The sequence below is a fragment of the Pseudopipra pipra genome, chromosome 3, assembly GCF_036250125.1.
Source record: "Pseudopipra pipra isolate bDixPip1 chromosome 3, bDixPip1.hap1, whole genome shotgun sequence".
Lineage (NCBI taxonomy): Eukaryota > Metazoa > Chordata > Aves > Passeriformes > Pipridae > Pseudopipra > Pseudopipra pipra.
In genome coordinates, this window is record NC_087551.1 from 95,796,304 (window position 1) to 95,819,732 (window position 23,429).

The following is a 23,429-nucleotide window of genomic DNA, read 5'->3' on the forward strand; positions in this document are numbered from 1 at the left end:
GATGTTGAGTGCTAGGCTCTTGCCTAACTTTTGGCTTTATTGAAGGAATTACTTTTCTTTGACTAGCATTTATAGTTATTTTAGTCCTGGAAACTGGAAGTGACACTTTTGTATTCATCATTTTAACACAGCTATCTAGTTCATATCCATTTTTTTCTGTTAAAAATCTTTGCTCCTTGCTAGTGCTCATATCAGAGTGGAATAAATCAAAGTCATTGCACTGTACACGTGTGGAACCTAATTAGCCAAAACAGCTGATGAAGACAGAAGAGATCTCACAGCTCATTTATTTTTTTCTTAAAATATTTTATATTAAAATTAAAATGACAAGGACAACAGCAGCAGCAACTATAGCTAAAACTATACAAAAGTGCACTTTACTGCACACATGATCTACTTGGGCTATTCTGCCTGCTGAGTCAGATGACAGAAATGTTTGGTACCCAGAAAAGCTCAATTTGTCTGCATTCAAAATAGAAATTAAAGGCCTGTGCATAATAACTGTTGCTAATCATTCACAAGATATAATCTGATAAATGCTGTAAGTATACAGTTACAAATGCTTGCCCTCTGTTCCTGAGGTGCTAGTTGACCATCTGGTTGACATTACAACCCCCCCCCCGCCCCAAATTGGCTTCCCACTCTTCCCCTGTCTCTTCTCTCTGAACATTCCCACCACCTCCACTGTAGCAGGAGCGATGAAATCTGATCTGAATTTGAGAAAAATAATCATTATTTTACAGAGCTTTATTTCAGCTAATTTAGTTCTCCTAAACCATCCACTTTAGGATTAGATGACCATCCACGGTGGAAGAAGGCATGTTGACTGAATTACCTCTGACTTACGTCAGCACACACCCAGTCCGAGGAGATCCCCCAGAGCCAAGGACTGTGTGTGAAGGAGAAGGGAATGTGAAACCCTAAAACAGGAGCCAGAGATGAAGCTTGGAGATGTACCAGGTTAAAGAAATACTTGCTTCCAACCCTAGGACATGACTGAAGCATATAATGTGCAGACACCTTCAAAACCTCTTTTCTCGTCTCCTGTTTCCAGGAATTTGAGAATTTGTTAGCAGCTTCCTTCTTAGAAAGAAAATTCCCTTATTCGTTCTTCAGAGTTTCCATTCTAAGGAAAAAGCAGCTCATTAATTATGGTGGAAGACAAAATGGAAGCCCAGAAATATATGGCAGAAAACAAAGTCTCAAGCACAGACCTAAGACACTGCATAGTCTTCCAGTTTGGGACTCTGCATGTCAAAACTCTCCAAGGGAAAACACAAGTAGCAATATTTTGTACAGGTATTGGGAAAAAATAATAATAAGAAAACCAATAGATAGGAAAATGAGTTGGCTACTGTGAATTCTCACATATGTAGATAGCAGAACAAAACTCATATATATATATTATAAATTGATAATATTAATATATAAACATACAAAATTAATCTTTATTATTCTATGTTTATGTATTCATATATAAGATCATTGAAGGACTATAATTTCACAGATTTACTTTAAAAAGAATTAAAAATACATAGCTGACATCAGTCAGGAGAAATGTCTTTTAATATCATGTGCTGTAATACTTTAAACACAGACACCCTGTGAAGGGCCTTGGGGTCTTATGCTAATCCATTCACTTGTGCACCTCAGGGAAATCTGCTGCTGCATAATCAACTTCATAATCCCTTGAATTCTCATTGCCATGTACTCTGAAGTGAGGCAGTAAACTCTTTTGGCTAGGGATCCTGACATGTTTCTCTACCTTTCTTAGTTTCTTAACCTAATGATTATTTTTATCCAATCATTATTCAGTGATGCTTCTTGCACTGCCATAAGAAAAGTTAAATATGCCTCCTCAGATTTGCAGATAGAGCAACTGAAGTGTGCAGTGATTAACAAATTACATTTCCTGGGTCAGAGAGAAAGTTCATGGAAGAGCTAATAATGGGACATATCTCTGGTTTTAATGATTACAGTGTGACAGCACAGCATCCCTCAAAGTAGAAATTTCAAAACCAGGCATTCAGTTATGACATTGACAGAATGGGGTCCCTTCAATTTGTTTGCTGACCTTGGGCTAGTGAATAAGCCAGCTGCTCACTCTGAAAGGTATCTATGCACTGAATGGCATATTCTGACAAGACAGGACACATATTTTATTTTAATATTTTGTAATAAGAATATTCCTTTTATAGAATTCCTTGTATTATTGTTTTGGACAAAAGTATAGATTCCTTACAGTAGTAACTGAGCACTCGAGTCTTTGCAGATTTCCATTATAAGATCCCTATGAATAGGGACTGGGTACTATGTCATTTTTAAAGGGGCTTAAAAACAAAGATCACAAAGTCTTTGTGAAGCAAAAATTTAAACTCATATCTCCTAGATTTTAAACTGGATGAACCTGCCAGTGGATGAACCTTCCTGATTACTGAATGAAAATTCCTTTCTGTAGTCATCCCAATCCATAAAAAGCATAAAAAACCAACTTTGCGACAAGTGTGTTTTTTTGCTCCCTAAACTTGTCACTGGGCTTGATCTAAAGCTTAGTGATAACCAAGTTACTTTGTGAACTCAGCGTTGCACATTCACTTCAGAATGCTAATATAAGTCGGGAGTAAGGAGAAGGCCAATGAAAAGTAAAACCTGATGGCTTTTGCAAAGCCAAGTGCGATGTAGAGAGGGGGCAGAAGGAACAATGAAACATGATAGAGAAGGAAAGCACAAAACCCAACAGAAGTGTAGAGGAACCAGAGCCATCAGTGTAGAAGTGTGTAAAGGTAAGGAAAAAGCTAGCCATATCTAAACTTCTCTGTAATGTCAGAGCTGTCTGTACACATGGTTTCAGAACACAGACACAAGGAGAAGTGTGCACAAGATGCATTTCCAGTTCTGGCTTGTTCAGTTAGATCAAAAACTTCCAGGGAAGTGCAGTCTGTTTTACATACATGAAAATGTACTTGGATATGATAAAATACCACAGCTGTCAGTCTAGATTGGAATCAGTTTGCATGGTAATGCTATGAGGGCTGCAATTTATTTTACTTTCTCTGCAATGAGAAACTTTCCCTGTTTCAGTAGGGAACATTGATCCTGGACGTCTGCATATACATTTGAAAAGATCTTGCACTTCAAGTGTGACTCATTTCTATTGGACGCCTATAGCTCTGAGGGGAGAGAGCTCTGCACAGAAGTGTAGTTGTTGTTGCTAATCTGTGTTTGCCAGTTTCTGCAGAGCCCAGAGGAACTGAAAATCTCCAAATACATAAATCTGGAGTACAGATTTCCCCATGTTAATGTGCGAATCAGTTAAGCTCTGGAGAAAGAGAAGTTCCTTAAAAAGCAATAGAAGAGAACACACTCAGAACAATGTGGGCTTTGCAGGCTGTACTTAGTAAAAATTACTAAAGGAATATTTGCATGCTGCATTTTTTCCAGTGACAAAGCTAGCTGAAGAAGTTATCCTCCCAGCTAATCCTTCCTTTCTTTCTGCTCTGCTTCCACTACAGTTCTCTGTGCAATTTCATGTGTTAATGTCACCTGTGATGGGACTGTGCTGGCCCTAGGCCATGTAAATGCTGTAAATGTCTAAAGATAGTATTTTGGAAGCTATTTTTTAAACCCGTGTCACTTTACGATCCAGATCATGGTTCAGCATGATAAATAGCTATGTTAGCATGACTTTGGGGTGGGAAATGGCATTAAGCAGAAGGTATAAAAAATTAAATGTAGGAGAAAGTGGAAGCTTCTTGGTTGCTGCTAGAGAAAACAAATGTGCAGAACACACAAAAACCAGTCTGAGAGCCAGGCCCAAACTATCTATCTCCCTGAGGCACCCATGTAGCTTTTAACAAAGATGTTGTTATAGTATGGTCTCAAGAGAGGGTCGTTCAATATGATCTTGGGTGACCCAATCACTAAAAGCAAACATGTGAGTGATCATCATCACAACAAAGCAATTGGGTACACCAGTAAATCCATTTTTCTGTTACTTACAGAAACATGGAGACAGGGAATAAAAGAATGCAAGAATAGGATTCCACACAGCCTGCTTTTAAAATCGCTCATTCACAGATGTATTTGGAACAATTTTTCTAGCCCTCAGACTGCTGGGAGAACTCCTCCTTTTTAGTGTGATATATGGATTTTATCAAGGTGTTCAATGTGAACTGCAGAGATGAAAACACAATCACTGACCTGAAACTAATTTATATCACACTGGTTTTTTAGTTTTTAATCTGTGCTCTATAAACAAAGACAAAAGCTAGAAATTTCTCACTTTCATGAAATATCTGCATTACATGAGCCATGCAGAAATTCTTTGAGAGCTACGCAGATAGATGTTGTATTTTTTACTATGATTATGGCATATACTGTGATGCTCTTTTCATTACAAATCTTAAGAAAATCTTCCTCTTACCTGAAGGTAATGGCACGGCCTCAAAGAAGGTTTGATTTCCTGATGAACCAGAGGCTTATCTAAGTTCAGTGATGATTTGCGATAAGCTTCTTTAGCCTGGCTTACTGTAAGCGTTGACCAAGAACTCCTTTTCATATATTTACTATCAGGGGTCATTGGTAGCCCTTCACAAGCCGAACACTTCACATCATTGTTACTTTTGGAAGTCTTCAATGAGAGATCCCCAAAATGCCCCTGGAGTGCCTCAGGATAACAATGGGATATATGATCTGCATGGTGCCTATTTACCACACTAGGGGTTCTGTAAGTGCTATCACTGTCCAAATTATCATCAGAGCTCCACCAGCTACTCATTCCAGATTTATGCTTGCTTTCTGGTTTTCGCTCCTTGCTTTTACTCCTTTTGCTATGCTTGGAATGGTGCCCATGATGATGATCGTCCCCTCGACTGTCTCCCTTTGTTCCATTAACGTTGCCCTTGGATGATCCTTCCAGAGAATGCGATTTAGTAAAAAGTTTCTGGACGGAATGAACAAGATGGCGTATTCTTCCCGGGCTCTCACTGCGTTGTTCCGCAGCTGTTGAGGTCCTCTGGTACTGTAAAGTGTGAAACCCATCCCGGTGAAGAGGAAGTTGTTTCTCAAATTGGTCCAAAAGATTTGCAGGAATACGGTTAATCTTAGGGTTACCGTGAGACATGGTGCAGTCGTCTCTCGAGTCGTAATGTGAGCTGTAGTGCATTCTGGGGAAAGTGCTACTTGACATGTGATCGCCCATTACCATGGGCATCATCATGCACTCAGAATGAATGGAGCTGCGTGGAGAGCAACGATGGTGATCCAGCGGGCAACTCTCCGTGGGGCTGAGAAGATACGACTGCCTTGGCTCCTGCCCATGGTGGATATGGTCGTGGGTGTGTTCACAATCTTCAGGGGATGCTAAGCCACAAGTATGAGCTGAACATAACTGTGGTTGATTGCGACTACCAGATAATCCTTTCATATTCCTCGCAGCAGGAGAGTATCTTTCTTCATTGAAGTGCTGAGAAGGTGACCATGAGTACTGCTGGTCTGTCATGGGAACATATAAAACCTGTGTTATGTGTCTGATTAAAAGATTACCTTGAAAAATCCAAGTATATTGAAAAACTAAACATTTTTTCTCTATTAGTGAGATGGAAAGTCTCACCATTCCTGAAATTTCATTCACCATTTTAAAACTTGTTAAAATTTTTCACTATGAGCAAATTATAGGGTGAATGCAGCCTCTTTCCTGTAGTTCTAAATGTTATGAAGTTATTGTGTAAATTTACTCAAGTTAAATAGATATATTCAGATATTTAATTTATTCTTTGATATTTACAAATCATATGTCAAGCTTTTTGGCTAGTTATTTGAGTTACATGGGTCCAGTTTCTATTTCGTTGGTTTCACAGCTGGATATCTTAATTTAAATGTATTCTTTCTCCATGGAACCATTTTTGCATTATAAATTAACTACATTTTCTTAAATAAATCTCATCTTCATGATCCCAAGTTCATTCTTCATAAATATAAATAATAAACAGCAAAGAGAAAGAAGAATATAAACATGATGAAATGAAGCTATAGTTTATATCACTAAGCTGTTTATGAATAAGCATTTCATACTGTTTGAACACCCATTATCCTTAGTCCAGAAGTATTATTGCTATTCCCATACATTTAGAGTATTCTCTATTAGGCAGTTTTCCCCTTTTTATTATCAAACTACAAAATATTTATTTAATGACTTTAAATTATCCCTGATAAAACAAATATATTTTGGTACAAGCTACGGGGTTTTATGTACTTGATTATTTGTTCCTATGAATCATGTGCTCCAAGTTGTGTTTATTATACAAGCAAAGCATGATTGCTAAATAAGAGTAGCTTGTAAGCAAAGATTTTGATACTTAAGCTTTTGATTTCTTCTCTTATGCAATTTCTTGCAGCTGTCAAATGCTACAAGAAAAAAAATTTTAAAAGCCCGGAAATACTTCAATTTGATTTTCTCATTCACTTTCCCTCTTCAATTTCAACTTATTTCAGAAACATTTCAAAAGTTGATAAAGATATAAGATGCAAGAAAATCCTTCAGAGGATCAGAGAAATGTGTGTTTACACAATGCACTTAGCACAGCCTTTCTGCAAATTTACTCTAAGAATCTAAATCATCTCACACAGGTGGTTGATACAAGGAAGTTGAAGGCCTCAACCAGAATGGAACCCAGACGATATCTATTAACTGGACATTGAAAACCAGCCTGTAGAGATAACACAGTAGATGAAAGCACTTTGAGGGGTTTCTAAGCATATGATAAAGCTCTCCTAAATCATATTGCCACTGCTGGTGAAAACTCCGTGCCTGGATATGTTCATGAGACAGATCAATACCCATCTCTCTCTAATTTTACTCAACTAATATGTGTTATATCATGATATCCTCAGTACAGAAGGCAATTTGTCGGCAAGTCTTTAGCATCAGAAATCTCATAACCTAAATGCTCTATATTTCCTCTCACAGGAGATACTTTGATAATTTTATTACACCCTAATTTCAAGAGAGTTCTAGATAATGTTTTAAAATGAATGCAGCATTAAACTAATAAACAGTAAAGTGTTCTTCAGCCTAGGTACAATCTGAAGCCAAAGATGGATTTAAGGGTCCGAATGTCACCTCCAGACTTTATCATGGCATGAAAATGGTGGGTATGTGCATGTATCCTTTTCTGCTTCTATTTTGTTTTCATGTCAGTTTCTTTTACTTAGTTCTTGGCTATTATCACATTAAAATAAAACTTATTACTGATTACTCAGTCTGTTGTGCTATTTAGGTTATAATACCTGCATAAATGTAGTTACAAAAAGGTAATATAACTGTTTCTCTGAAATGATGTAATTTTGATTATATACAGACAAGGTAGTAAATTATAACAGTGCAGTGGGATTCACCTACAAAAGTCCTGTAATTAGTGGTACTTAACCCAGGATATTACCAAACACTATCAGTGGAATAATAATGGACCACGTGTTGAACTTAGTCAGTACTTCCCATAAAGGGTTCCCACAGCACCTGACAGAGATTACTGCATTAGTTTTTACAATCCCATGAGATTAGACAGACAGAAGAAATTTTTTACAGTGAGGGTAGTAAAACACTGGAAGAGGTTGATCTAGTTAAAGATGTCCCTGCCCATGACAGGGAGGTTGGACTAGATGACCTTTAAAGGTCCCTTCCAATCCAAACTATTCTATGTGGAAGATACTGTTCTCCTTTTACAGAAAAGGAAATTGGAATACAGACAACATTTTCCAAAGTTCTTATGGATTTCCTGATCTTAATGTTCACAGAGGTATGAGCCAGAAGGAGGTGGAAGTTCTTCTGTCAAACTGACAGCACAATGAACCCCAAACCTTTTTGTCACAATCTTGCACATCCGTGAATGAAGGTAACTTGCACTACACCTCAGTGATGCATTTAGACAAAAAAAGGAAGGACATGGCAGAGATCCAGAATGAAAGAGAATAAGAACTCATTTAAATGAGTTCCCTAGCACAGAATTGCTAGTCCCTAGTGATTTCTTTAGACCTCACACAGCATCAAACATAGCCCAGAAGGCTTCAAACCTTTTCATCCTGTTACATCCCTAAGAATATGAAACATGATGATTTGATTGCATTGCAATGCATAATGTAACAACAGCTTTTCCATCCCTCATTACTCCTTGTGACTCCAGCTCAGTGCGAACATAGAAAAATACAATTTTCTGTATGTTGCTTTCACCACTATATAGCATTTTATGTGCTTCATGGAATGTCTGAATTCTTTTTGATTGAAACACAGGAGCTACAAAATGCTATAGGCATTTAATAAGCTTAATCAAAATAATTAAAACATTAATTAAAAAGGTGACATTTATCAAAAGTAATTGTCCCTTCTTAAATCTGTCATAGAGAGTAACTAAAAGTAGATAAAGTCCCAAATAAATGTGTATCATCTAAATTTATCACTTCAATTAGGTTTGAACTCCGCTTAGGACATCAAACCAGCTCACTGTCCTAGGCGCTATTACTTTTTCTTACAAACCTTTTGAAAATCTTCAAAAATTGAAATATAATATAGAATTTGTGCTTTGCACTATTCAGTCAACTTTGTTCAGGAGACCTGTTTCAGGGCTCAAATAAGCAGTTGAGCTGCTGCTGAATGAAGTACTGCGTGGTACCAGACCAGTGTAATTGCCCATGTGTTGGCTTTTAGCCAGCCAACATTGTGTTGGCTTAAAATTCAATTAAGCTAACATGTTTTTCTAGCATTTGCAAAGGGCTAAAAGTGTGTATATGGTCAATGCCCACAGCTCAGGCGATTAATAAAATTTCATCAAGCTACAACAAAACTGGTTTTTTTTCAATCCTTTAAAAAGAAATATAATATTTTAGTATAGCAAAATAGTTCCAGATTTATTCGGTAATGACAGACTGGCTTGAAATTTTAGTCTATATTTTTGAAGGTTTTTTTTTTTTACAGCAGCTCCTATGTTTGCTATGGGCAATCATTCTAAAAATATAAAAGTGCCATCATCAGAACCAAAGAGCAAAGGGAGACAGAAGAACAAATAAACATAACCCAAAGCAGACAAAGAGATAAAGGAATAGGAACAGAGAAAAATATATTATATGTGAGCATAGGAATGGCTTTTTTTAGGTCTCATCAGAGCAAAATGGAATCTTTCCATTGACTTCAATGGATAGTCTGATAATACCTAAAGACTGGGGGCGGACCTAGAACAAGACACAGGGCTGTTATGTCAGAGAATCTAGTAATTCCAAAACCCTGAAAATCCCTTAAAGCTCTTCGTTTTCAGAGACAACTCTACAGATATAAGTCAACTTTTAACCTCGACAGATGGAAGGATTTCTGTATCCCTTCCTATCTATTTCAACTCTTTCCCTGCTACGCCATGTCCTGTCCTGCTTTTTTCCCCTGTTTTCAGTTCTGGGCTTTCTGGTGCTAAAAGAGTTCCTCTCTTGCTCCAAGCTGAAGTTGGTTTGCCTCTCCTTACGGTCTGGTCACAATTTTTAGAGCATTCAGGCTTCTTTCTTGTGCCAGTCAGTATCAGGAAGAGAGGTTCAAGGAACAAGAATAATGTTTGAAATAATGAATTAGAATTACTATGAATGTTCTAAGGCAAAAATGCTAAAAAACTCCAAGTAATGGGAAATAAGAGCTGTGCATTTCTAGAGTTCCTGGAACACTGCTCTTGGCTAAAGAGAATCAATATAAAACCACTGAAACTTTTCTGATATTCAAAAGAAGTGCATGTCTCCACAAATCTTTTTGTGTGTTGTATATTGAAAGCCAGCTTTCACAGCATAATAATGGCTTCTGGAACTAATAAATGATGTCTGATTTTTCCTTTTTTTTATTTATTTAATTTCTTGCAAAGCACTTATCTTTCTATTGAGAAATTAATTTAAATTGCTTTAACCTTATAAGCCCCTTGGTAAATGGCTTTCCCATCTGAAACATCTGTGCTATTTTCACTGGAGAAGAAACAGCTCTTTTGCATAGTGTAACCAGAAAAATGCATTGCTGAAAAGAGATACCTAATCTAGCTTTCAGAAAGAGCTGCTAGACAAAACCAGACTGCTGCATGTTGCTGTTTCACACAGTTTTATCAGTGTTGTGATGATGCATTATGAAAAATATATACTCAGTCTCATCTAAAATTAATAAAATCCTGAAAAAATGTGTACATTAATCAAAGAAGTAGATACTAAATATCTACTTGTAATGGATAATTAAAATGTTTTAACTGGAAAATTGTCTGCCCAAGGTCTTCATTAAGTAGTACTAGATGAACACTGTTTCCTCATTAACTGATTATATTATTTTTCTCTGTTTTATTCTAACCTTGAAAATAAATATTTATAGGGATTGAGAAGAGTGCTAATCTTCCAAATGTAAGTAAGAAATTCTGGAAATGCCTTAAACTTCTGTTATGGTCTCATGAGATTTCCAGCCTATTTATGTAGCACAACGCCTTGTATAAAATTTACATAAAATTGCAAAGATTGAGTGACTGACTGTAACTTCCAGCTTTAGAAGATGACTTGTATATTCCATGATGTGTGTGTACTGTATGCAGTGCATTGACCTTTCTGTGGATTCCCACCTAAGGAATTCAGGCTGCTTACTTGAAATACTAAACTTTGAGGGGTAGCATGCCCTCAAAGAAAAGTAATATTGGCTCTAAGACTGTTGCAACAAGGTATTTTTTGCATCCAGTCTCCCTGCACGGTCAAAAGGAAGAAGCAGGTGGTTTTGAGGACCTAAAGCCAAACATCAAACTGCCTAAGGCTTCAAACAAACACATGGGCTGTACGTGGATGCCTGGTTTGTTCTGACATTTATGTCTGAAAAATAAATACTTCTGTCTTCAGAATCCCGAGCAGTCCGCGCGGCAGGCACGTATGGTTCTGTTTAGATGCTGAGACTAAACAGAGCTAGAGGATGTGTCCAGTCCATATAGTTAAACTGTTGCCTTATAGTTTCATACTATGTAAATAGGACTCTTCCATCTGATACACAGATATGATTTGCCAAAGACTGTTACAAATGTGCAGTCTGTATGTGGTTTTATTTTGGATTGTGAGAAACTGGCATGATTCTTCTTAAGCCTGAAGCACATGTCCAAAAAGCGTCAGATGAATACTACCCCTCATGTACATATTTGTGTCTGCTGACTAGCCAAAAACTGTGGCTGACAAGCTCCAATGGAGAAACCCATATCATAAATATATAAATGTAGGTGATTTGAGGCACATGGTATACTGCTAAACGATGGAAAATGTTTTGACAGCCCAAGCTAATTCAGTGGAACCACATGACGAATAATGACCAAGGGTAAGATGGTTTTTATAACTCCTATATTAGATAAAAATGGACATTGAAAATCTATTCTTAAAACAGCCCCAGAGTCCCAGACATATCAAATTGCAGCAAAGTCAGACAACTCAAAGGGAGAAGTAAGGAGCACATGGAGTGCTCCAATTTATTCAGTACAGTCAGTTTTGAGCACTGTTATGCAGGTGTCTTGCAGGTGGAGCAAATATTTGATGCTACCCAATCATATTGTTCAGCAAAACAGTTCTCCAACTTCAACTCCATCCACCTTTCAAATAAAGGTAAGTAGACTGGCAATCCAACATCCCAAGGGATTAATTTCTGAGATAAATAAGTGTGATAAGGGAAAAGGGCATGTAGTAAAAGGAATGCAGAAAAACAGTTGATGAGCAAGAATGGAATCTTTGGGGGGACTGGGTGGCTGGTGTGGGTATTGATCTTCAGGGGTCACATAGCACAATATACCAGGATGAGGAAAAGGACAGAGAGCTATGATCACTGGGGAAAGCTGTGACCAGGAACATGTTAAAGCCAGGTTACAACGCATGCCTGGCATGGAGAACAGGGTGTGCTATATGTGAAAAAGGAGAAATTTGGGAACAGTATTTGAGGAATGAAGACATCTAACATCTTCTGGGTGGAAGAATGGGCACTTGGACTGCATGAAGAGGATGAGAGGCACAATATTGTGCCCATGCCACGACAAAGGATAGGACAGAAATTCATGACAGGCAATATGGGATTTGCAAGAAGCTCCAGGATATGGAGTTGAGCAATGCAGGGAGTCTTCAAGATGGTGCAAAACTTAATTTCAATTGGTTTGAAGTGTATGATGTCTTGGTATTGACTGGCATGTAGCACACAGACCTTCACAGTGCTTTTCAAGTTTGAAGTTCATTGCCACTATTTACCTTTTCAACAGTGCTATAACACAGGTAAGTCCACAAAATGATTTACAACTAATATTTTTTCACAGAATCTGTATGATCAGCAGAGTTGTGAAAAAATTATAATGTATCATGATAAGATTGACCTAAAATAATCAACGTGTAAGTTTATTTTCTGGAAAAATACAGCCGTATGGAGTTAACCAGGGCTTCAATATGTGAGTATCATTGAACAACTGTTTTTAATGCTTCCAAATACAGACCAGAAAAGCTAGCCCAACACTACTAACCTTCTTTTGTTCCTTATTGTGCCTGGCTTTATGGACTTCCTTTCCTACAGGAGAAAATTTTGCTGCTTGCAGTTATTAAGTCAGCAGACAATCCGTTTCCCTTGGTGTCATAAAACTGCCACTATTTTCTCAGCAATAAAAGAAAACCAAAGTATTGCATGGTACAGCTCAAAGGTGTACACAGGAATCTACAAACCACTCCGGAAGTACAAGGGAAATCCTTGTCACGTTGATGGCAGTGACAAGTCTCCCATTAACTTCACAGGGCCAGGATTAGTTCTAAACATTTGCTGAGAAAAGTTCTTGCTTAGTTGACCTACAACACCTGTGTTACTTGAAGTAGATCATCTCTAATCAGGGCTGTATTTTGCAGAATGCACAATTTGTGCTGGACTAGAATAAATGTGTTAGAAACCTGGAAGGGTCCCCAGCTAGGAAGATGATGGCATGGAAGGGTGCAACTGGTTCTGCTCAAATACTGCCATTGATAGCAAAATGGTCAAGATTTAATCCCCAGGATTGAAACCACTTGAACCAACTATTCAGTTGAACAGAATCACCACATCTCCAGGGCTTCTTTTCTAATAAGAAATACTTATTGTTGATTCTTTAATGAAAATCAAACAAAAGAAATAATACTTATATTTATGATCTTCTCCCTTGAATTTTTTTCTTAGTGTTTCTGGAATTGTTCTGAATTTGTCCTTTTTTACGATGATATATCATGGAGGAAGTTTTCCATCCTTTGCAATACTAAGGGGCCTGAGATAACTAATGGTCCTAATAAAAATATTTACCATATATTCCTTCTAAATAGTCATTTATTATTTCTTTAAAACACGAATTTTAAAGATTTTGCTTATTTTACAGAGTGCTCTTCTGGGAAAGAAATAATCTATGAATTAATGCTCAAAAGCATTGATTATTGTCACAGAATGTATGACTGTTTATTTGAAAATACCTCAAAATCACCTTTACTTTTTTAACATTCAATATAATTTTTAAATTGTCAGAACTAAAGGAAATTATTTGATTTTCTGTTTGTTTCAGCATCCGTTCTTTGCAGCCTTTTGATTCACCAAAAATTTTAGAGTTTTAGCCTTGGTCTGACCCAAAAAATTATTTTTTTTTTTGCTTTTTGGAGTTCATCATTATCTGCTCAGCTGTACACCCTTGGCAATGCCTCTCGCTGTTTCATCATTTTATGGTGAACTTTTCTGTTCAGTTCAACCCACTGAGATAGAGGAGGACTCATCCTGATTTTCCTATGGGGTGCAGGAAGAAATAGCAGCCTGGTGACAAGTTCCCTTTTAAACCTGTTGCCATAGTAACAGGCAGACAGTCTTCCTCTTTCCATAACCTCCAGATTGGGAATTTTTCAAATCAGGGTGCTGTCTCTTTTCTGCCTGGCTGAGCTCTGTTTTGGATCCGTGACAAACATTACAAACATTAATTGCCTTTTCCCACATCCATTAGCACCCAGATTTTCCATGTGGCAGTGAAGCATCAAACTGTGACCCCTGCTCCTGGCACAAGGTGATGGCGTAAGTACCCCCACTCTGAGCAAATTTTAGACAGGTCATCTTAACACCCTGCTACCTCTTTGGTTTTTTTATGAAGATGGAAAATACATATGAAGTTGCACAATGAAAGGTGACAACTGAACTCGCCATCGAAAGCTGGGATCATATAAGCAATATTTGCTGGTGTTTATCCTGCTGCACTGCTTACTCTAGTGCAAATCCCCTTAAGAAGACAGACAGAATCAATGGCCTATGTGCCCAGCACTGTGAGAAGAAACTCTTGTCATTTACCTCTATGCTGGAAGTATCTCCACCAGCCTGGTTGAGCCAATAAATTGTCTCACTCCTGATAGAGCCTAAGCAGCCTATAATGAATGTGGAGGTAGAGAACGGTAATTTTTTTAATGGGGAAATGGAGAGCACATCATTTAAGCTGCTCATCATGGGAAAGCATTTAAAAGGCTGCACATTTTATCCTGTTGAAAAGGGACAATACAGTGAAGACACTCATTGAGGAAGGCAGGCGCAACAAAGCAGCCACGAGTCAGTCTCGCATCTCTGTTGCAGCCATTATGGGAAAGTAAATTTACTTTCCATTATGGGAAAGTAAATGTTGCATGTCAGGGATGCACCCAGGTGTTACAGAGGTCAGCAGGGCACGAGGGAGAGAAAAACGTCCCTCCTTTACTAATATCCCACGTGTGAAATAATTTATAACAGAAATATTTGTTTATGAATGCATAACCTTGTTTGTATTCTGTAGTAGAAATGAATGAATAATTCATAACAAATATCTTTGATTAATCTTGCATCCTTACAAATATCTTCCTGTTTGTGAATTGACCTTGAGCCTAATGGGATTTTTGCAGAGTTATCTGACATTATGAGGTATTTAATTTTTAGAAATAGCTTCTAGTCTGCAGATTGTTAGCAAGCATTTGTTGCCAACAGCTTATAATTAAAATGCAGGACAGTTAGCATGTTTTTATATGATGCTTAGTCCATATGATATGATTTTGTACTGTGACTGAAAGTAATTCACAGAATAAGCTCTGAAGCATAACTAAAAGGAATTTAAAGTTCAAAATTTATTTTCTGAAAAACATTTTGTATTATTTCATTAGCATTTTCTTTGATCTTGATCATCTCATCAGTATGCTTCTACACTGCAGTTTCTGGGTACTGAAAAAGAAAGGATATGAAGTGCAATTATTTAGAGATATGATGGAATAACAGTAATAAAAAAGGCTATTTTTTTGCAGTATCTATTCATCTAGTCACAATAAGCAAATAATAGGGTGACAGTGAATCATAATGGGTCACCTCATGTTTAAAATGTCTTGCAGGTTTCAAAGACTTTTATATTGCCATACCAAACCACCTGGCTACATATTTTTATTACATGACAGAAAGATAGCCCTGTGGTTAGAGGATTAGCTTGGGAAATCTGCAGTTAGGTTTTCCTGTCCAACCATGAATTCTTTGTATGGTTCAGGATATGGCCATGCAGTGCTATGCCAGTTGCCACGAAGAGGCTTGAGCTTGCCTCACTGGGTTGCAGTTAACCTTTGTGGATATATTGTAGACTCCCTACTTTAGTTCCCCATAGCAAAAGAATAAAAGTAACTTGTGTACCTCTGAGGATTAGTGTCAGAAACCAGGGGTATATTCAGTCTCTGGGATAATGTCCATCTAAGAATTTAGAATAGTGTTTGGTATTGTGCCTGTTAATTACAGGTATGAGTGTCACTGTTGCAATTTACTCCATATGGCCAAGCCCTGCTTCTGACTGAAGTCCCACCAACTCCAATCAAAGTCTACACATGTTTAACCATCCCTGAATGCTCTGGGGGAAGGTCGACTGAGTCATGGATGTGCCACAGAAGAGAGCCAAGAGCTCACTGACAACGCCTTCTCTGTCCTTGGGAAAATTGCCTGTCGCGTCTGGTACATGAAGCTAAAACCCTTGAAAACTGTGAAGTGTTCAGACACTGACTACACTGAGTAAAGCTGGATAATTTGGTAGAAGGAGAGACAGACTGAAAAGTCAGGCCTTTATTTATGCTTTTATTTGAAGAACGGTTATATCTTTTCTTCCTTTCAACACATACGGTCATAATGTCATGATCATACAATCGACAGTGATTGAATAATCATGAGTTACTGTCTGACACTTGAACCTTACCAATTAATCAAAAGCATGACTGCATCAACTGTGAAATAAAAATACATTTTGGTAACCTGCCCCTAAACTCCTTTAGAGTTTACTTTGCATTTGGGGCAGGTTAAGAGCATTATTAGTAACTGCAACCTGGTTTACAGGTTTCAGTCTTTTTCTTAACATCAACTCAATATCCATTCCTGAAGAGAAAACAGTAATTTACTGAAACAAAAAGCTTTTAGTGCAAGTTCTCTTTCTTTGCCTGACATTCAAAGTGGCTATGCATAAAACTTATGTAAAATAAATGTTTTCCTTACCTATAAAAAGGAGTTAGTTTTTCGATAATCTATTTTTTCCTCTTTACTCTGTGCATGTTACCTGTTAAAATCTATATTTAAAGAGAAGTTCACCCCATCTTCCCCGTTTACCTTTCTTTAACTATTTGAATGCCATTCAAACATGGAATTTTTTCTGTCTCTTGTTAAGATTGCACTGTTTGCTTTTAACACACAAAGCAAAATGTTGCCTTATCCTTTACAGGCCTAAAGTAAATAAGACAGTGAGAAATTTCTAGATAGCACAGAAAAGAGTAATTTTTATTTTCTAATACACTAACATTATTTAGATAATATAAATACCAGCTAGATGAAAGCTAGGAATTAGAAGAACTTCAGTTTTCATGACTTAGAGTGAGCTGCATGAGATCATGCATGTCAGATCTCTTGCTCTGCTATCTTTATGTAGGGATAGGCACAGTTTCAGAAGAATTTGGGACAAAAAGCTAGAACTTGATTTTGCTTAGGAAGACTGTAAAATGCCTTCTCAAAGGGGTTAGATGTCTGTTGTCTTCCTTCTGCATTTCAGAGAAAGTTGCAGGGAGAAGCTGTGAGCAAGCTCTCTCTCTCCCTGGTATGCAAAGACATAACATGCAGACATGTACAAGGCCTCCTCCGGCCAGGGAGGGTGGGAGAGAAGAGACAGAAGATACAAAAAGCCTTGGAGAAGGTGGGGCATTGCCTTTTTTCCCTGGGGGCCTGGTGTGTGCAGCATCATTAGGAAGTGGTCCTTGCATCTGAAATAAACCTTTTTTAATCCTTCCACTGCCTTGGCATTCTTGGGAAGAATATCTGCGTATGGTTTATCTTACACTTTATCAGGTTGCTGATTTGAGATATTACTAGTGAAAAGAATTGAAATTTTTGGTGTGTGAATCTTGTAACAATAATACCTATCGCCCTGAACTCTGTTGACAAATAAATGTTAATGGAAAAGCTATAAAATATTGTTTTCAAGAACAAATTATGAACACTCGAGTAAGCTTTTTTTGAAGTAATCCATTGCATTTCTGCCTGTTTTATCTAATGAGGTCTTTCATAGAATCAATGGTGTAAAAGAGTTGAGATCAGTCCCATCCCTTGATACCTTTTTCCAATTAAGGTAGCGGATCATTTTATTAAAAATATTATTTAATGACTATTCAGCATTTTCACTCTGGTGAGATACTGTGCAAACATTAATTAATCCCCACCAAAGCCCTAAAATCTCACTAGGAAATACTAAACCCATTTTACAAATAAAGGCCTGGAGTCAAAAATTCTTCAGTTCCAGAGAGATCATAACTTAAAGCTCCTTGGGACAATGAGAGTTTAGAATAATGAATGGCCCTGCAGTTACAACTACCTTAAAGAACATCATCTTGACTCTGCTTTGACTTGGGAAACTATTTCACTTCGCCAAGAAAGCCCTTTCTGTGTTTTCTTCTGGAATGAATGTCTCTAGCAGTCCTTCAGATTGAGGCTCTTCATACAAAATAATGAAGTAGTCATCGGGTAATGTATATACAGAAAGAGAGCAAACCCATTTCCATTGCTCAGTGATTACAGTATTCACCCAGAATCAGATTTCTCTTCAATGAATATTTAACTTTATACTTGTGCAACAGCAATAAAAAGTGGAGACTGAGAAATATCTAATAGTTTGCAGTTTTTTCACTAATGTTATATTCAGTTAATGGATTTGAACTCAAATCTTCAAGTGACAGAACACAATACTGGAGGAAAGACAGAAGGACAGACAGATATATCCTATCCATTGGTAGAGGTGTAATACACTAGCACAGCTATAACTACAGAGCTTGTCTACACAGAATTTAACTTACTATCCAACAACTTTTATAAAAGCCTTATCAATTTCAGTGATTTTCTCTAGGGGAGAATGGGACATCATATGTTTTTACTAATGGTATCCAGTGTGAGACACTGAAATGGTTAATTTAATCCACGTGTTTTGGCCACCTACAGTTTGATAGTTAAGTCAGAAGGACAGGATTGTCTTCCGAAAATATTAAAGCCACTCACCTCTTTCTATGAATGATCTAGAGATCTTTGGTACCTAGTTTCAGAGAATTCCAATAGGGACACATAATTGAGGAGCAAAGATAGATCGTTCCTTGCCCTCGTTTTTGGCATGGTTTTTTTCAGTCCTTTTGCCATAAATAGTTGAAATTTTTTGAAAGTAGCTTAATTTATTTGTAGTCTGGCTGTGATTTTTTGTTTTTGGCTTTCCTGTTTCTTCTTTCTGACTAATCCCCATCTTCTTCTTAGTTAGGGTTCTGTATGATTGATCAGTTAGCACATATCTTTGTGTCAATCTTTATGGTCTATTTTATATGAGTGCCCTTGCTCCTATAGACACCTGACATTTAATACTGTTGACTTATATATCATTTATTCTGGCTTCAGAAATCCTGCAGATCTTTCTCAACCAAACGGGAAGGAGAACAATTTTGACATACTTCTAGGGTATGATTTATCTCACTCTACACTAAGCTTCTTAAGTAGGCCAAACCTGCTATATCCTGGAAAAGTCTATCACTCTTCATTGATTCTAAAGGAACTCCAGAGATCTACAGTTTAGACATCTACTACTGAATTACTTTCCAGCTCTTAGATGAGATTCTAATCCATCTGAACTCCTTTCTGTGTGCTACGAAATGGGACAGCAGGACGAAAAACCTCCAAACATCCAAGAAGGCTGAGATATTTGCTTATTTCATGACTCCTCCATAGGATCCACTTGTGAGATTCCTAGGAAGCCTCATGTTTAACCATATCTTCCTGCTTACACTGTTTTGATTAAGGCAGAAACTGCCTGAAGGTTCTTCAGTCTCTTCTTAACATCTCCTTCTGTCCGATCTTTGGGTCTGGACTTACCTGTAGCTTTTTTTTACTTGTTTTTGAATATTAAGTCCAATACAGATATTTTTACACTGAACATTTATGGAACTCCCTGATTTGAGTGTAACTGAGTGACAACACTACTTGTTTTAGAAAATCCTGTTCTAAGAGATTGTTCAAACATGACAACCCCTGCCTAAATTCATGTTCCTTGTTCAAACTGCTTGCGTACTTCTCCTTAATATAGCAACTATGATTTATCTTCCTAGCAATGTGCAACAATACAGTCAGGGAGAGAGCTTATAGTATTCTTGTCAACTACAACAATATCCTAATAACACAAAATAAACTGTTGCAATGTATTAACGTAAGCATATGCACAAAAAGAGAAAAATTATACTGACTTCTGAAATGTAAGTAAGCTCACACTGCATAAAGGGAGCTTTAACTAGCAAACACACAGAAATCACTTTCCATATTTCTCTTCCAAAAAAATCCACATAAAGTAATTGCACAAAAATCACAATTTTGATGGATTTCACATAAACCAGTGAGAATCTGAATATGAAAATACAGGAACAGAAACACAATTTTGCACAATCTAAATGTATAAAACTGAAGCCAGTGGGATATTTTACTACTAGCTTTGTAAGACAGAAGTATCAAGATTTCACTTGTGGACTTTAAGATTTTCTGATTTCTCCTTGCTTTTGTTACTTTTTCAAATTGAAAAGGTAACATTGAAAACTCCGTCTGCAATTAGTATGTATTCTAAGGGGTAAAACAAAGAGAAAAAGACAAAGAAGTAAGGTTGGTAATTCTTCTTTTGAATTCTTGATTGCGTGGGTGTTACCCAAAGCTGATGTTTTTTTGCTTTCCATTATCTAACCTTATAGAGCAGGTGAGAAATTCCCAGAAGGATTTTACTGAGAGGTTTTTGGCCACTCTCACTGACACCACGTGGTGCCATGCCTGCTGTGGGCTCTGTGGCTGAAGGGAGGCTGTACCGCAGAGCAGCCTCCTGCTGCCTCACCCCGCGGCTGCGCCCAGCCTCTGGATGCTCAAGTAGTACCAGTTATCTGAGAGATGGTATCTGTACCTAGCTCCTCCTCTGGCGTCCCTGGAAAACTGAAGCCCGACTTGAGCAGATCGCCACCCTCTTCTTCTGAAAAGACAGAAACAAAGTAGCTATTTAATACCTCTGATATTTTTCTATATCCAGACATAAACTCTCCACTAGTTTTTAAATCCACTCAATGATATCTATTACCATTCAGTATCTCAGATAATGTGAAGCTGATGAGGTGCTATTATCTGCAGTATCTATCCCTCTTTGCCAGTTGTTCTAGTGCTCATCAATTATTATTATTAATTTTTTAATTTTGCCAGACATTTTCAAATCACTAGTGTCATAGTAAATGTCTTTTTTTATAAGATCTTTTACATTGTTCTTTTCAACTTTTCTCAGTTGCATTGAGTTCTACTGCCTTTTAAGCTTCATGTATTTATTCCAGAAGAATCCTTATTGTCAGTCCTTCCAGTTGCACCTTTAGCACTTTCCACTTATGATTCTCAGGCCACTTTTATTACCTTTTATACACAATCAGTTCAATTCTGCCATTGTGAACTCTGACAGTGATGTGATGGTGACTTTCTCCTATCAGTAACGTTTTCTTTTGTGCCAGACATCACTTCTGTAATTCTGGAGAAGTACTTAAATGCAGGTGATATGTATATTCTGCATGAATGCAGAAACCACTTAAATGGCTTGAGTGCAGCTCTGAGCTACCCTGCTTATACCTCTTTCAGAGTTGCAGTTTGTTGCCTCTGCATTGCCCTCCTGTCATGCTGGAATACAAACTAACTTTGGATCAGGCACTTAGTTTAGATATTTCTATAACAGAGCTGCATATGGAAAATTGGGTCAGTAACACTTCTGTAAATTGCAAGATTCGTTTAAGAATATATAGATTAAGATACCAAGTATCACAGTAATGTTTCATGTATTTACCCAATACTATATTTTTAATGAGTTTTATGTTTTTTCCCTATTTTCGTATTTGCTGGTGTCAACACCAGCAAATATGTGGAAATTATTGAGTATATATAGCCTTTTACTTTACTCTTTTTTTTCCATCTGTGTGTTACAAGCACAGATCCCTGAGAAGAGCTATGGAGCACTCCATAGCCTCTCGCTGTAAGTTCAACCACCAGCTCTTCAGAGAAAGATAAAATCAGGTATTGCAGACCATAGTTTTTGCACAACTGATGACTGATGACTTCTAAATAACTTGCATCAGTTTTTGTTATCATACCCTCAGGCAGACATTCACGAAAGTTTGAACCAACTCAGACTTAAGAGTACCTCAATTTCTCTATCAGACAAGCTGGGTTTTTTTGTGCAGCTTACAATAGACACACTGTTTTTCCCATTTCAATGCTCCATTTAACAAACACATGCATTTTATATATTTCTTGGTCTTGGTTACACTTTTTATTTGTGCTTTGATTTTTTTCCCCAATTATCTCACAGGAAGCAAAATGAGTTAATGTACTCATATGGATCTCTCAAGCAATTACTCTGAGATTTTAACAATTCCTGAGGTTAAGAATATATAATTGATAATGGCTAATATAGCACAGATACTGCATAGAGAATTAGTCCCAAGGATGTTAAGACTGTTGGATAGGCTGAGCTGTCAAATAAACATCTTGTTTATAAACTCAGTTGTTAAATAAACTCACTCTGCTAAAATACAGCCTTCAAGAGATCTCAGTAAGTGACAGATAAAAAGTCATACACAATTTTTAAAATGACTGGCACATGAATTTAAATTAAACTTCATTTGGAAAGGTAATGGACATCTCTAATTAAATAAAAGCACAAATTAGGCAGTTCCCATGGAGACCTTGCTCACATGATCCGCCTATATTGTATAACTCATAAGCCTGTCCTCTAATGTGGCTGCACAGGAGTAAGGAATAAGGAATCAAATAAAAGCTATAATAAAAATATTCTAAAGGATTGTTTACATTCTTGTAAATGACTAGGAGATCTTATGCTAACTTCACTAGATGTTAGATGTTAATAAATATTGAAAATATTGAAACAATAATGTTGTATTTTTGAAAAGCTATAAATTTATTCCAAAGTTCTACCATGCACACATATTCAGAAACAATTACAGAATTTATGCATAACATTATTTCTCCCTTGCAAGAAATTAGCATCCTATAACAAGCTCTGCCCAAAAGTAGACTAAAATGTTAGGAGTAGGCTAAACAAAACTAAACATTTGTGGGTCTGAAGAGCTGGAGAAAAAAAAAAAGAAGAAAATAAATTCCTTTTCAAAATTAAAGGGAAAGGTCATGCAATGGGATCCACAAGTCAGATTCTGACTTTGCTTTAAACATTCCTGTGCAAATTTGGACAATACGATTAATCTCTTTCTGTCTCAATTTTACAGTAGAATTAGGATTAAAATTAATTTCTTTCTTGTAGCTATCCTATATGAATACATTTGTTAGTGTCAGTGAGCCTTTTGTCTAGAAGAGCCTATAGAGTGCACAAAGAGATAGAATTTCCTTCCTGCAGAAAAGCTGTATTCTGTTTTGAATAGGGTCAATTGCAAATATTTCAAAGGAACTTAGAATTCCTTTGTGATTTCCTTAAGTTTATGAATCTGTATGAGGGATATGAGCAGCTCTTAGCGATTAGTTTACTTCCTAAGCATGAGGACTTCTTATTTCTTTATATTTTATGACTATACCTATTCACAGCACTATTTCAGTACTTATATTGTCTTTTAAAAAGGCTACTGTCAGTTCCTTCAGTCCTTGAAGACATTCAATTTTTGTATTCTTCACTTACGAGGCATAATTAATCTAGAGTCTCAGTGGCTCTTGCAGTATTACAAAGATAATCTTCATATGAGCTTGAACTGTACTTCAAACTTGTATTATTCCTTCAGAAACAGACATACATGGTCTTTGTTTATTCAGTTTAAATTTCTCCTAGAAATTATAATTTTTATTATTGACCACA

The 23,429-nt window shown here is 37.0% G+C and overlaps 1 protein-coding gene across 23 annotated transcripts in view; it reads right to left on the reverse strand.

The window, feature by feature from the left end:
* The window catches only part of DLGAP2 (DLG associated protein 2), a 454,541-nt gene that overhangs the window by 83,637 nt on the left and 347,475 nt on the right, over positions 1 to 23,429 (reverse strand). For 14 of the 23 annotated variants that reach the window (XM_064650418.1, XM_064650396.1, XM_064650395.1 and 11 more), the window contains 2 exons: positions 20,484 to 20,549; positions 4,424 to 5,493 (listed from right to left, as the gene is read on the reverse strand). In XM_064650418.1, the coding sequence (XP_064506488.1) occupies positions 4,424 to 5,493; positions 20,484 to 20,549 (1,136 nt within the window). Of the gene's footprint in view, positions 1 to 4,423; positions 5,494 to 20,273; positions 20,550 to 23,429 lie in introns of those variants that run through there. The other 9 variants (XM_064650400.1, XM_064650398.1, XM_064650407.1 and 6 more) reach the window with 3 other exon arrangements.